General features: G+C 48.8%; 2 protein-coding genes across 3 annotated transcripts; one reads left to right on the top strand and one right to left on the bottom strand.

The window, feature by feature from the left end:
• Window positions 1-21: 21 nt before the first annotated feature.
• Window positions 22-9316, bottom strand: LOC122614734 (histone acetyltransferase KAT6A). Of its 2 annotated transcripts, none has more exons than XM_043789382.1 (5): window positions 9218-9316; window positions 6316-7184; window positions 6173-6256; window positions 1356-6111; window positions 22-1291 (listed from the first exon to the last, which is right to left on the bottom strand). In XM_043789382.1, the coding sequence occupies exons 2-5, from the start codon at window positions 7176-7178 to the stop codon at window positions 104-106; spliced, it is 6891 nt and encodes a 2296-aa protein (XP_043645317.1). In that variant the 5' UTR covers window positions 7179-7184; window positions 9218-9316; the 3' UTR covers window positions 22-103. The 2 variants fall into 2 exon arrangements, with proteins under 2 accessions (XP_043645317.1, XP_043645316.1); XM_043789381.1 differs by lacking the exon at window positions 9218-9316 and adding an exon at window positions 7684-7869.
• LOC122614735 (serine/threonine-protein kinase Genghis Khan) lies at window positions 8318-15003 on the top strand. The gene is made up of 11 exons (XM_043789383.1): window positions 8318-8444; window positions 9475-9693; window positions 9755-10026; window positions 10083-12986; window positions 13046-13322; window positions 13390-13818; window positions 13881-14087; window positions 14151-14336; window positions 14391-14484; window positions 14551-14747; window positions 14818-15003. The coding sequence occupies exons 1-11, from the start codon at window positions 8417-8419 to the stop codon at window positions 14916-14918; spliced, it is 4914 nt and encodes a 1637-aa protein (XP_043645318.1). The 5' UTR covers window positions 8318-8416; the 3' UTR covers window positions 14919-15003.
• Window positions 15004-15031: the final 28 nt, after the last annotated feature.

The raw sequence follows: 15031 nt of genomic DNA, 5'->3' as shown, positions 1-15031 counted from the left end.
CCAGCGGATTGGATTGTTAAATTGACGTAATATATATTTATTTACAGCACACATTTATGTACAAGCATACTTAATAAAGTAACATATAAAATGTGCGCATCTATTATCTGCGAATAGAACCGTTGAGAGGTAAGTAGGGGGGATACGTGGAATACATCGGGTTGGATGGAGTGCCTCGCTGCAGCACGCAGGCATCCGGGTACTGAGATTGCATATTCATCATCTGCATCGGTATCTGCGAGTTGGGGTACTCGCTCCCCGAGCTATAGCTTCCAGTGGGCGGGGATTGCTGCGGCGACATCCGGTAGCTGTTGATCGCTCCGTAGGGTGCCATCAAATTCGGACTGATGTGGACATTGGCGGTCCTGTTGTTGCCGCTGCCCATGGGCGCCGAGGTGTGCTGCACCGGGGCAGAGGGCGTGTTGCGGGTATTCCGACTCGTATTTTGCGCCGAAGTGATTGGCGGGATGTTCATGTTGCCCGGATAGTACTTGTACTGCAGCGGCGTCACCTGCGTTTGCAGCATGTTGGGTGGCGTCGAGATGTTCCTGTTCTGCATGAGCAGGTGCGGCGGAGGGGTCATGGAGTTAGGCGGAATAGGATGGTGCGGAGAGGGGGCCAGATTCACCTGGGCACCCGGTGACGTGTTACACGGCTGGCTCTCCAGGCAATTGGTTAGCTGCTGCAGCTTTGACAGGCTGCACAGATTTCCCGCCAGCGAAGCTGGTGCGCCAGCACTGTTTGCCGTGGTTATCGAGTCCTGACCTGCCTGCCGCTGATCATTGTTGCCCGCCGTCGGCGGACCGCCTAGAGAACTGGAGACCGGCACTCGCGGCGCATTCTCGGTTGCCGGCATGTTGTTTTGCAAGTAAAAGTTATTGACGGCACACGCTGACGATGGCTGCTCGATGCGCTGGTGCGTGTTGGCCAGCGAGTGCACGGAACCGTTCAGTGACATCCGCTGTTGGATGACCGCCGGCATGCCCACAATGTCATAGTTCGAGGGATTCGCCGAGAAGTTCTGACTGATTTGCGGGATGGGCACGTAGTCGATGGGCTGCATGTTTTGCTGGTGTCCGTGCTGCGAGAACTGCAGGTTGTGCAGAGAGTCGTGGTGCGACTTGGAAATATTTGGCGCAGCTCCGCCCTGGGGAATCTGATGATGAGTATTTGTTGTGGTTGTGGGTGGCGCCGCGTTCTTAGCGTCGCGTTGCTGGGTATTTCCGCTGCGTATTTGCTTGGGCGTGGTGGCTCGGTGCGAAGGTGTCGGTGAGCTAACTGCAATGTCCGCCTGTAGAGTGAGGTTTATAGAAATTAATACATAATACTAGCAAAAACCAAATGGGATGCATTACCTGGGCATTCAGTTTCCTGCTCTGGTGCTGGTGCTGTGGATTACTTAGGAGGTTAATATTTGACGAGCCTTCTGGCGCCAGATTCAAATTCAAGTTGTTCTGCTGCTGCATGTGGGAGTTCTGGATGGACATGTGCATGGGCGTGGTAACCGGCTGGTTCTGCATGGAGCAGTCGGAGAACTGCCTGTGCGGCTGATGCATGTGCACATTGGACGTGGCTGAGATCTCCTGAGGACCGTGCGCGATGGCGGTGCCAATGTTGGCCGGCGATTCCATGTTTATCTGGGCACTGATTCCGCAATCGTAGTGCTGCATGGCCGAATTCGTCGCGGACTCCGTGTTATAAACCATGTTCGGATTGACGTCGGACTGGCCGCCTCCCACTTGAAGATTAGCATGCTGGGCAGTGGCGTGGATGTTGGAATGCCCAATCTTGTTGAGCTTTCCCTCGCGCGAAATGACCGATGTTGAGTTGACGCCGTGTTCGACTTTTTGCTTGGCCGGCACAGATCCCGCCTGGGAAATGACTGGATTAGGCATCAGAACCGTGGACTCTGTCGCGTTGGGGTTGGTCTGCCGGAGTACTGGGTTCTGGACATTGGCCAGAGACTTCATTTGCTGCGCCTGCTTCTGCTGAGTTACGCATTTCTGATTGTACAGGGCCTGATTGTTGGCCGCGTACTCGTTGCAATGCTGTACATGGGCATCCTCGCGAGCCGTGCTGACCACATTGACACTGGACACTACCTTGGGCTGCTCCTCCTTCTTGCCACTGTTCTTGCGCTCCACCTTGTGCTTCTCCTTGGTCTGGTGCATCTGGTGATGGGCGTGCATGGCCAGGTTGGCGGACTGATAGAGGTTCTGCGTAAAGTTGTGCGTGTACGCCATGGTCGTGGCCAGGTCCTTGTGGAACTGCTTCTGTCCCTTCTGCGATGCGTCCAGGTGCGAGAGATTGTAGCCATAGTACTCCCACTGCCAGTACTGCGAGGTGTGATAGTTGGGCATCTGATTGATTGGGAACTGAGAGGGAATGGAGTTCTGTAACTGGGCGTGCTCGTTACCCTTTAGTTGGATCTTGTCCCGGATGGGAATGGGTGCCGATGGCGCCCTTGCATTTAACTTTTCCTCCTCCTTGACCTGCACTAGTTGTTGATCGCTCTTGATGCATTCCTTTTCGAGTACCACCTTAGTCTTGCTGGGATCGATTTTCTTTTCGCAGCTAGTAGCCTCAGGCTTTACGACAGGCACTTCTGGCAAAGCTTTTTTAATTGCCTTATCTTTGATATCCACAGCTTCTTTGGCCATCGGCTGCTCCACTTTTTCTGGCGCAGCCTTGACTGGTGGCTGTGCTGGTTGCTCCACATGAGAGGAAACATCAGTACGGTTTGTTGGCGGATTAGATACCGGGGTTTCGGTTTTCTTGACCCTCTCTATTTCTGGTGGCTTCTGTGAAACCTCGCTTGGCTGAGCGGGCAGAGCGGGCAGAGGTTCCTTAGGCTTTTCCTTCTGAACACTTGCAACTGGAGGCTCGGCCACTGGTTTCTGCACTGAAACCACTGGTGGATTGAGCGCAGAGTCCGGCGAAAGCTTCAAGTAGTTCACATCCAACTCCAGTTTACTCTCTTCCGTGGAATTGGCGATCTTTTCCGTAACCACAGGAGCATGTACGCGCTGCAATACTGTCTCCGCAGCCACCGCATCCGGTGCCGCCGGCTTCTCCGGAGTCTTAGCCTTGGGCTTTTGCTCGGGAACTTCAAGCGGCTTGGTCTCCTTTATGATAGCCTCCTTGGGACTTTCTTTTGGCTGCGGTGCGATGGCCTTTGGCTTGTCCTCCGTATTATATTTCACATCCTCAGTGTTGTATGATGTAACATCGGAGAACAAGGTCTTTTTGGTTTTCTTGGCCACTGCATCGAGCACTTGGTCGCTGACGCTGTTGGGTTCAGCATCGTGCTTTGCCGACTCCTGGTTTTTGGCAGGGCTCTCCGTTTTTGCCACTTTAACCAACTCTCTGGTTATTTCCTTGGCTGGACTCGTCGACGCAATTGCGACTGGATTTTCATTGAACTGAGGCTCCTCGGAGCGTTTACCATTGGACTGCTTTCCCCGCAATTTGGGCACAATGTTGACTGGTTTGTCGACATGCTCCTTTTCCACAACACTCTTGCAGATCTCCTTCGCAGCAGTTTCTTCCAATTTCGGGCCGCTTTCGGTGCCCAAAGTTTCCGCTTGACTTTGAGCTGGCGGATTCTGGTCACATGAATTGGCATTGCTCTCAAGCGGCCGGTCGAAATGCTTCCTTTTGTTGGTGTGGGGAATCACGTCGTTGCGCTTGGCCAACCTTTGCGCTCTTTTGGTCAACTGTTCCGAAAGTTCTTTAGAAGATTTGCAGTCCGATGAGTCGGAGAGCTCGCCAAAGGACTGATCCTCGAGCGTCAGCGGAGGTGCAGTCAATTTGGGTTTTTTTGCGTCATTAGACGCCGACTTTAAGAACTCCTCCGGATATGCACGTTTTCGCTGGTTTTCTCTTTCATCCAGTAACTTTTCAGAGCTGGGTGTCCGATTCTTGGCAGGCAACTCGGGAGGTTCCTGATTCACCTTCGAAGCGGTGGGAACACCCTGCTTTACGCTGCTTTTGTCTTCATTAATTTCCTGCGAATCGGACTTGTTCTCTATTTGGTTGTTCAAATATTCCCGATTGGAAATGGGCTTGATTATGTTGGGTAATTTGGACACCGACAGCAATGGACTCCACCTCAAGCAGTCGGGTTCTATGATTATTCGAGTCTTACTGCTCGCCATTTTGTTATGGTGGGCCACAACCTTTTTCCAGTCGATTTTCACATTAATCTGATACCTGATGTCGCCATCGTTCTTCCTCAGCTTGATAAAGTTCAACAACTCGAAGGCCAGGGCGATGTCGGAGATAGCCAGACCCGTTTTAATGGCTATGTCCTTGAAGGTGATCTTTGTGTAGTTGCGATGCTTGTACAAGTACTCCAACACGACTGATTTCCAGTAGGAAAAGTAGGAAAGCCGACCCAGATCAGAAAGAGGCTTCTCCGGAGTGCCCAACTGTCCCTCCTCACGGCTCAGCAGGTAACTGAAGTCGATCAGAAACCGACCGTAGCCTTGCCTCTGGTACTGCGGCATCGTCAGGATGCAGGACACATTGTATTTTTGGGTGCAGTGCTTTTCCTTCGAGAAGTAGCCGACCAAATGACAACCGCTTTGATCATTCTTCGTAAGAATATAGAACAGAAAAGGTTCTACGTCGTAGTAAAGTGTTTTGTGGTCGAGAAAGAACTTGGCCAGCAGGCACAAGTTCTGGCAATATATCTTGTTGACATTGCCATCCACCTCGAACACCGATATGTTTCCCTGTCTGAATATTTCAGTGCCTGGGGGCTGCTTCCAAATGCATTTGTTCTGATGTCTGTCCAGCACAGAACGACTCTTTGTGTATTTGAGGCAGAACTCGCACAAAAACAGCTTCAGTAGCCTGGCGTACTCTTGTGGAAAAGGGCTGGAGTACCAGGTTTCAATGTCCCACTTTCCAATTTGGATCGACTTGGGACTCTGGGTGTGCTGTCCGGATTTCAGGCTTACATCGTTCACCTTCTCTATGTGATTATTGGACATTTGAACGACGGCCTTGTGGAGAACCTCTTGATACAATTCCACGTCCGTGGCGGTGACGCCAGGCGGAAGGGGCTGGTTCTCAAAGGGATTGGTCCGCTTTGCGCTTACTTCAGGCACTTCCTCATCGTTGTTATTTTCCCGCTTCCCATCAGCTTCGCTGTGGGTTTCTCTGCATCGTTCAATCTCCTCCAGCAGTTGAACTTTCATAACAGTCTCCTCTGTTAGATACGGAATGTCGTCCTCGCACTTTTCGTACGACTTGCCCGCTTCCAGGGGCATGCTCTTCAAGGGAACAATCTTCTTCTTCTGCCCATTGGCAGTCTGACGCTTGATGGTCATGCCGCCAATTGGTGTAGAGTTCTTTTCGGGAGTAGACGAAGCTACCGGAGTGCTCTTTTGCGCTCTATTTGCTGCGGGGGACGTGGCAAACGTGCTTGCTGTTGGCTTGGAGTAACCGATTCCTTTGACACTGCTATTGTTTTTTGATTTCACAAATATGTCGATGGGGTTTTTAGCCACGGCAGCAAACCCCCAATTCTCACTGCCCAATTCGTTGTTTTGCGGGGAGCCTAGGCCATCGCCGGTATTGAGTTTAGCGCAGCTCTGCTTGTCATTCTCAAAGATCTTTCCCTTCAGCGTGCTGCGATCTGTGTCGTAGTCTTCCTCGTCGTTTTCGTCATCGCATTCGGAACTGTCACTGGAACTCTCGCTGGAGTCAGAGTCGGAGCTGGATGAAGTGCACGAATCCGAGGACGTGCTCTCGTCCTGATCGTTGTCATCGCCATTTCTGTTCCTGTCGTCGTCCTCATCGTCTTCGTCCTCACTCTCGCTGGACGAACTCGTGGAGGACAGATCCGAAAAGGTTCGCTTGCGCGTTTCCTGGCTAGCCAAGTAGCCTCCCTGTAATATTTGCGACCTCTTCTGCTTGCTGGGGAACTCGAACTGGTCCTCACTGTGGTTCAGTTTCCTAGAGCTCATGCTGGCGGGCATTTTCCTTCTCTGGCCGTTGCCATCGTTGTAGACGCAAAGTTTTGAGGTCGAAGGACTCTCGATGTTGCCGTCCCTTTTGATGGATTGGCGCTTATTTGAGGCATATTTATCCGAGGGGGTCATTCTAAAATAATAGATTTCCCTTTTTAATATAAATAGTTTAGTATAAATGTCATTAAGATTACCTCTCAGTTTCCATTTTTATTCTTGAATTGTCCTTCTTAACCAACTTCGGCGTATCTAGGCCTTGTTTGCAGCACGTTTTACACCTGAATGGGGAACGAAAAGGGTAAAATCCTGTAGAGCTCACAACTTTTGGATGACTCACCTGTATGGATGCTTCGGCTTCTTGTCTGGAATCGTATCAAGGCAAGTTAAGTGAAAGTGGTCCTTGCACACGAAGCACTGCAGCAGACAAGGGCCCCGGTTTCGCATTTTGCAGACGGCACAGTCCGCGCAGTTTTGGCAATCCCAGATCGTGCCCTTGGTGACGAGCATGTATAGCAGCACGTAGGATTGCGACTTGCACCTGCCGGCGATATTGGCGCAGGTGGTGTGCAAAGAGATCCCACACTGCTTGCAGGAGCTCAAGGGCTCTGGGATACCGTTGAGGTTCTTCTGCGAATTTCCCGAGCAGTGGGTGCAGGACTCCTCGCCCTTTATGACCACATCCGAGACGGGTGCACATTTCCGTGGGGTTGTCAAGGATTTGCCCTTCTTGTATAGCTTTCCCTCCTGGATGAGAAAGCCGGCATCCACGGCCTTCTTGATGGATGCCTTAATGACGGCCTTGAAGTCCACATTGGGTGACAAATCGATGCAGTTGAACTTTTGAATGTAGTTCTCAATGCTCTTGATGGTGGATCCCTCGCATTCGCCCAGGTCGTGGACCGCCTTGGCCACCAGCTTGTACAGATTGGTGTTCTTGTCCACCTTGACGCGACGCTTGGCCATCGGAGCCTTGTAGGAGTGCAGTCCCTTGTTGTAGACCTTGATGACGGCTCCCGACTCGACAGCTTTTTCCAGCTTCTCGGCCACAATGTCCTCGTGGAACTTGTGGTGTGTGCCGATTGCCTGGCAAATCCTCTGCACGGAGGGCCTCTGCTTCTGGGACCTGATCTTCGATATGGCCTCGAGGATCCACTGCTTCCAGGTGTCCATGTTGATATCGTGCGCCGATTCCCTCATCATGGCTTACTGAAAGACATTATAAATTGGGTTAGTGGATGCACGGTAGAGAACTCTGCCTTTTTCAATCTGTAAATCTGTTCTCATGTAAGTCTATATTGGTATTCAATAGGTAGCGGATTTCAAGATACACAAATTAAGGTACTTTAACTGCTCGAAGCAGAATGCATCTCAAGGAAGCAATCTTTAAGAACCTATGTATATCTTTCATCTACTGTCAAAACATACGTGCTTATAATTCGATTGGATTATAAGAAGTCGAAGAATAAGCAATGGGCTATTTGCACTTCTGAAATGAATAGCCCCCGGCCTTTACAGTTCATTCATTTGAAACTCGAAACGCTACAGAGAAAAACACTTTGTGGCCGTAATTCGCGCAAATCGAGTATTCCGAGCAGTTTCCGCACAACTATCCCATTTTATGTACGTATCCACTTTACAAAAACTATCTGCTGCATACACACATATCCAGATACATATGCGAGCCAGTACGCTCGTGTGTACATACGTTTATTATTTCGAGTGCGGTGAAAGTAGGCGCAATTCTAATCCGATGCGCGAATATATCTCAGCTTCGCGTTACACGTTTGACGACGAACGCATCTGAAGGCATTTAGTATCTCGCAAACAATAACAAATATTAATTTTGCAATGAAGTTTGATCGCTACTGAGTATTAGAAGGCTTTATTGAGGGCCTATGTGCACTGCGCCACAACAAAAACGCGGCTAAATGCCGCGGCGACGCATTTGGAACGGTGGAATGGAATAGGAATGGGGCCCGTTAAATTATATTTCTTTACTTAAACAAATGTAATCCTATGACAATGTTAATACTTTCTTGTAGAAAGCTCTTAAATTTACTAACTTTTATTAGCAATCAAGAGGCTAAAATGAAACTTGTCATAATCTTAGATTAAATGGTTAGGCATATGTCTTATAATGTCGGGAGCAAGAAGCTATTTTCTGTAGCTTGAATCTTATATAAACGTTTGTATCTATTATATATATTTAGTTTTTTACGTTATTTGCAAAAAGTTCAGCTGATCCACGCAGTGTGGCCGCTCTAGGAAAAGCCAAAATACCAACTCGAAACGCGGTACCCATGGGCTGCCTTGAGACCGTGGAAGGGTCACTCTGTTTTCCCAACGATACGGAACACTACAATTCGACAACAGTTCGGCTTTTCTTTTTGCACTATTTCGGATAAATATGGTTTAGGCCAGACGGAACAAAAACTAAGATGGAATACGAATCTTCCGAGATCAGTGGTAATACGCGCGGTTCGGTGACACCAAAATCGGCACAGCAGCGGCTGTGTTTGTTTCCTTGTTGACCATTTGTTTTTTTCGCACTCTGCCAACCGTACATACATTACATACATACGCATATAAACAATTATTTATTTATATCTGTGCGGAGAACCAGCGAGCATATAGCCGAGACTTGTTTGTGTTGGGTATATAGGGTATATTGGGCGTAGGGTACGGCTCCATACCTAATATATCCTCCTGCACGGGGGGTCGGTCCAACACACATGCATGCCCCGCATACATATTGAAAAATCGAAATGGCCCGAATATGAGTCGTAAATAGTGGTGGCCAATAGGAAAATGGAAAATATGGGAAAGCCATGAATGCATGGAAACATAGTGGAATCTATTAGGAGTACGGCCTTCTACTCGGAACCCATTGTTCTCCGGCCCAGTCACTGTGTCGAGAAGCACAAGTCCGGGTCTACGTTCCCCCACGTTTCGGCTCGGGCCTCCACAATTACAGCCATAGCCATAAGCAAACCCACCCGTTTGAGCTGATTTCTGCCCCCCGAGCCGCATTTCCGAGTTGGAAGGAGCCAGGTGACGGCGACGTCAGTGGGTGCGGCATTGCTGCGGGGCTGGCTGATGTTTGCGATGCATGTGTTGGTCGGCTTTTTGGGCTAATACAACAATTGCACGCGTTCTTGGCCAAAGGAAAACAGTCTCCGAGTTTTTAACTGCTATCTGCTTATACATATTTGTTTTTTATTGAAGCCAACGATACTTACAGTCTAGGTTTATATGCACTTTTATTCTCTTTCTCATTTCTTCATTTAATATAAATTCTAGACCATAGTACTTTTTTTTAAATAGCTAGAGTTGAGTTAAAACAAAGTACCTACTTAGTAAATACTTTTAAAGATATAATTTAATACGAAACTGGCATTTTTCTTTTTTTGGTTTCTAAAGCAGCCAAATCTATACTTTAATGCATAAAAAGTGGTCATATCTTTCTGTGACTCAAGCACCAAATTCTTCATTGCAGATATAACCACAGGAAGCTGCAAGAAAAGGCTCACATTTCTAAAGTACATTCTAAGCGACACCACAAGCGATCAAAAATGGGCGGCCGAGTTCGGCGAGGACACGGAAGGGCATCAGTTTTCGTTGGATTACCTGCTGGACACCTTCATCGTCCTCTATGACGAGTGCAGCAACTCTTCTCTGCGCAGAGAGAAGGGTGTCTCTGATTTTCTCAAACTATGTAACTATGCTTATTACGAACCTTATGTCATGAAGTACTTAAAACCTGACTTACCCCGCAGCCAAACCCTTCGTGCACATAGTGCGAAAGCTTCGACTAAGTCGAGATGACTTCGATATACTCAAGATCATCGGACGCGGTGCCTTTGGAGAAGTCTGCGTGGTTCAGATGATATCCACCGAAAAGGTGTATGCCATGAAGATTCTGAACAAGTGGGAGATGCTCAAGAGGGCGGAGACGGCCTGCTTTCGCGAGGAGCGGGATGTGTTGGTTTTTGGGGACCGGCAGTGGATCACCAACCTTCACTATGCCTTTCAAGACAATATTAACCTGGTATGTCAGCACTCCTCTACCATCACCTTCGTTATTAACACTTTTCTTTGCTTTAGTATCTGGTAATGGACTATTACTGCGGCGGAGACCTGCTTACGCTGCTCAGCAAGTTCGAGGACAAGCTGCCCGAGGACATGGCCAAGTTCTACATCACAGAGATGATCCTGGCCATCAACAGTATTCACCAGATTAGGTACGTGCACAGGGACATCAAGCCGGATAATGTACTGCTCGATAAACGCGGTCACGTGCGCCTGGCTGACTTTGGATCCTGCCTCCGACTGGAAAAGGATGGCACCGTTCAGTCCAACGTGGCCGTAGGCACTCCCGACTACATTTCCCCGGAAATTTTGCGGGCCATGGAGGATGGAAAGGGACGCTACGGAACGGAGTGTGATTGGTGGTCACTCGGAGTGTGCATGTACGAAATGCTCTACGGAGAGACGCCCTTCTACGCAGAAAGTTTGGTGGAAACCTACGGCAAGATCATGAACCACCAGAACTGCTTCAACTTGCCGTCACAGGAAACCCTGAATTACAAGGTATCGGAAACGTCTCAGGACTTGCTCTGCAAACTGATATGTATACCTGAGAACCGACTGGGTCAGAACGGCATCCAAGACTTCATGGATCACCCCTGGTTTGTGGGCATCGACTGGAAGAACATAAGGCAGGGACCAGCACCGTATGTGCCGGAAGTGTCGAGTCCGACAGATACCTCCAACTTTGATGTGGACGACAACGACGTTCGGTTAACGGACTCCATTCCACCGTCAGCCAATCCTGCCTTCTCTGGATTTCACTTACCGTTCATTGGGTTTACCTTCTCGCTGAGCAGCAGCTCCGCTTTGGACTCGAAGAAGAACCAGAGCTCGGGCTTCGGTGATGACACCTTGGATACAATAAGCAGTCCGCAGCTGGCCATTCTGCCGAGCAACAACTCGGAGACACCGGTAGACTCAGCGCAGCTCAAGGCACTGAACGATCAGCTAGCGGCTTTGAAGCAGGAAAAGGTCGAATTGTCAAAGCAACACAACGAGGTATTCGAGCGGCTCAAAACTCAAGACTCTGAACTCCAGGACGCCATCTCTCAGCGAAACATCGCCATGATGGAGTACTCGGAGGTCACCGAGAAACTCTCGGAGCTGCGAAACCAGAAGCAGAAGCTCTCCCGGCAAGTCAGGGACAAGGAGGAGGAGCTTGATGGTGCCATCCAGAAGAACGACAGCCTGCGCAACGAACTGCGAAAGTCGGACAAAACGCGGAGGGAACTGGAGCTGCACATTGAGGATGCCGTCATCGAGGCCGCCAAAGAAAAGAAGCTGCGGGAGCACGCAGAGGATTGTTGCAGGCAGCTGCAGATGGAGCTGCGGAAGGGCTCGTCGAGTGTGGAGACAACTATGCCACTCAGCATTTCCTCCGAGATGTCATCGTACGAGATCGAACGCCTTGAACTTCAGTTCTCGGAAAAGCTAAGTCATCAGCAGACGCGTCACAATATGGAGTTGGAAACACTCCGCGAGCAGTTCAGCGAGCTAGAGAACTCGAATTTGGCACTCACCAAGGAGTTGCAACAAACACAGGAAAGGCTGAAGTACACTCAAATGGAGTCGATTACCGATTCCGCCGAAACGCTTTTGGAATTGAAGAAGCAGCATGATTTGGAGAAGACCTCCTGGTTCGAGGAGAAGCAGAGGTTAAGCTCCGAGGTGAATCTCAAGTCGAAGAGTCTCAAGGAACTTCAAGCGGAGGATGACGAGATCTTCAAGGAGTTGCGAATGAAGCGTGAGGCAATTACCTTGTGGGAGCGGCAAATGGCGGAGATTATACAATGGGTGTCTGATGAAAAAGACGCTCGTGGCTACTTGCAGGCCTTGGCCACCAAAATGACGGAGGAGTTGGAGTATCTGAAGCATGTGGGCACCTTCAACAACAACGGTGTGGACAATAAGAACTGGAGGAATCGTCGCTCCCAAAAGCTGGACAAAATGGAGCTGCTCAACCTGCAAAGCGCGCTGCAAAGGGAGATTCAGGCCAAGAACATGATATCGGATGAGCTGAGTCAAACCAGATCGGACCTCATATCCACGCAGAAAGAGGTTCGGGACTACAAAAAACGATACGACTCCATCCTGCACGACTTCCAGAAGAAGGAAACCGAACTGCGGGACTTGCAGAAGGGAGGCTTGGAATACTCCGAATCGTTCCTGAACAAATCATCCCATCATGGCCTAAGCAGCGCCTTCTTCCGGGACATGTCGAAGAACTCCGAAATTATAGATTCCGCCGAGAGCTTTGGCAACGAATCCAGCGACAATTTCACTCCCAACTTCTTCCAGTCCGGAAACTCGGGCATGCTCTTCAACTACGAGCCAAAGTATGCGGGTAAAAACAGCAAGGACATTTCGTCCATGAAAGAAGCCTCGGTCAGCGATTTGTCGCGCGAGGAGAGTGACCAGCTGGTCAAGGAATCTCAGAAGAAAGTGCCCGGCAACACGGCGATCCATCAGTTCCTGGTGCGCACATTCAGTAGTCCCACAAAATGCAATCACTGCACATCGCTGATGGTGGGACTGACACGGCAGGGCGTTGTGTGCGAGATCTGTGGGTTCGCCTGCCATACGATCTGCTGCCAGAAGGTTCCCACCACGTGCCCCGTGCCCATGGATCAGACGAAGCGGCCGCTGGGAATCGATCCCACCAGAGGAATCGGCACTGCATACGAGGGCTACGTAAAGGTCCCCAAATCGGGTGTGATTAAGCGTGGATGGATTCGGCAATTTGTAGTTGTTTGCGACTTTAAGTTGTTCCTCTACGACATTTCGCCGGATCGGTGTGCATTGCCCAGCGTGAGTGTGTCCCAAGTGCTGGATATGAGGGATCCCGAGTTCTCGGTGGGAAGTGTGCGCGAAAGTGACGTCATCCATGCCGCCAAGAAAGATGTGCCATGTATTTTCAAGGTAAACAGACTGCCATCGCGCCATATCCCAAGACTAAACATACATCTTCCCCCTTGCAGATAAAAACCGCCCTTATTGATGGCGGTCTCTCGCTGAACACGCTTATGCTCGCCGACAACGAGTCGGAGAAGTCCAAGTGGGTCATTGCCCTGGGCGAACTACATCGAATATTGAAACGAAACAGCTTACCAAATACTGCTATATTTAAAGTTAACGAGATTCTGGACAATACCCTGTCTTTAATAAGAAACGCATTGTGTTCTGTCATCATATATCCAAATCAAATATTGTTGGGCACCGAAGACGGCCTGTTCTACATTAATCTAGACCAGTACGGTAAGCAATTGGATTTTATCAAAAGTGGCAACTGAGGGCACAACTAATTGCTAACAACCCTTTTCAGAGATCGCTCGTATTGGAGAAAGCAAGAAGATTCTTCAGCTATGGTACATTGAAGAGGAGCAGATCCTCGTTATTCTTTGCGGCAAGCAACGCAACTTGCGTTTATTACCTATAAGGGCATTAGAGGCTAGTGATGTCGAGTGGATCAAGGTGGTCGAATCAAAGAACTGCATATCTGCTTGCACCGGAATAATTCGCCGTTTCCCCAACATCGTCTATTCATTTATCATCGCTCTGAAGCGGCCGAATAACCACACACAAATCGTAGTTTACGAAATAAATAGAACGCGCACAAGACACCAGAAGACTTGCGAATTCACCATTGGCTATATGGCGCAGCACCTGCAGATTCTGTCCGACATGCGATTGGTTGTGGCTCACCAAAGCGGATTCACCGCATACTTCCTGCGCGGAGAAGCAACTGCAATGTGTGAGTAGTAATGGCTTGCGTTTTGTGTGTGTTTTCTGTAACTTATTGGCATCTTTCAACAGCTTTGGTTCACCCGGAGAACCAGTTATGTGCATTCTTGAACTACTCCGGAGTTGATGCGGTCAGGGTCATTGAAATTCTGTGCCCAAGCGGTGGCAACTTTGGCGAGTACTTACTGGTGTTCCAAACTCTGGCAATATACGTGGACCTGCAAGGGCGGAAGTCTCGGGATAGGGAAATTATGTACCCAGCCTTTCCTACGTATATAAGTGAGTAGAAACGAGATCTTGTTATGACTCATACAGTATAATTCATTTGCGGATTCATTCTAGCCTTTTGTGATGGTCACTTGCTGGTGTTTTCGGATACACATTTGGATATATTCAATACGCAGACTGCCGAATGGGTGCAGTCGATTGGACTGAAGCAATCACTTCCCTTAAACAATCTGGGAAACGTGGTGCTGTCCTCAGTCAATGACACTCCCCTGATTGTTTACCTATCCAATATTCACACAAGTAAGCTAAATCAACATTTCTTTATCAGGGTCATAACACATGCTTTATTTGCAGAGGGCCTTTTGCAATACCGTGACGGAAATCGAAAGGGACTTCCGAGCATAAAGCGGAGATTCTCCATCCGAGAGATAAACAAGACCATCAAAAGGTTGGGGTTCAGTTAACACATTGGCGCAATCAATTCGAATCCTCATTATTTGCTTTTTATTTGTAGTGATCGTAGATCAAAGATGATATCGGCACCGACTAATTTCAACCACATTTCTCATATGGGGCCAGGGGATGGCATTCAAAATCAACGACTCCTAGACTTACCAACAACGCTCGAAACAGCCGATCAAGCCTGCAGTCCAATAATACATTCGCTGAGTTGCATACCCCAGAGTAGAAAATCTAATTTTCTAGAACAAGGCAAGCAGCATTTGATGCATTAATGTGTTGTGTGTTTTGCCTAATGCAAATTATATTTCTGTGCTTTCAGTGGATGCAAACTCCGATGACTACGGCAATGATAACATAATCTCCAGAACCCCCAGTCCAATGGCATCGTCCTTCATGGACGGCTTAAGCAATAATGATTAACTTCAGTCAATCTCTACACGTGTAATGTAATCGATTTTTTAAGATAACTGTTTGTAATAAACATATTTAATTTCTCGAATATCAATCCACCGTTTTTCAACTCTTAACTTTAG

This window comes from Drosophila teissieri, chromosome 2R (genome assembly GCF_016746235.2).
Source record: "Drosophila teissieri strain GT53w chromosome 2R, Prin_Dtei_1.1, whole genome shotgun sequence".
Classification (NCBI taxonomy): domain Eukaryota; kingdom Metazoa; phylum Arthropoda; class Insecta; order Diptera; family Drosophilidae; genus Drosophila; species Drosophila teissieri.
Note: the sequence above shows the minus strand (reverse complement) of the source record. Positions and strands in the feature narration are given on the sequence as shown.

What these genes read in the sequence shown, in the direction of transcription:
- LOC122614734 (XM_043789382.1), bottom strand. Translation starts at nt 7,178, where the DNA reads ATGATGAGGGAATCGGCGCACGATATCAACATGGACACCTGGAAGCAG. An exon ending in ATAAAAATGGAAACTGAGAG is followed by an intron (nt 6,112 to 6,172) that starts GTAATCTTAATG and finishes CTATTATTTTAG; the next exon opens with AATGACCCCCTCGGATAAAT. An exon ending in GCAGGAAACTGAATGCCCAG is followed by an intron (nt 1,292 to 1,355) that starts GTAATGCATCCC and finishes CTCACTCTACAG; the next exon opens with GCGGACATTGCAGTTAGCTC.
- LOC122614735 (XM_043789383.1), top strand. Translation starts at nt 8,417, where the DNA reads ATGGAATACGAATCTTCCGAGATCAGTG. An exon ending in AGCCTTTCCTACGTATATAA is followed by an intron (nt 14,088 to 14,150) that starts GTGAGTAGAAAC and finishes GATTCATTCTAG; the next exon opens with CCTTTTGTGATGGTCACTTG. An exon ending in CCTATCCAATATTCACACAA is followed by an intron (nt 14,337 to 14,390) that starts GTAAGCTAAATC and finishes CTTTATTTGCAG; the next exon opens with AGGGCCTTTTGCAATACCGT.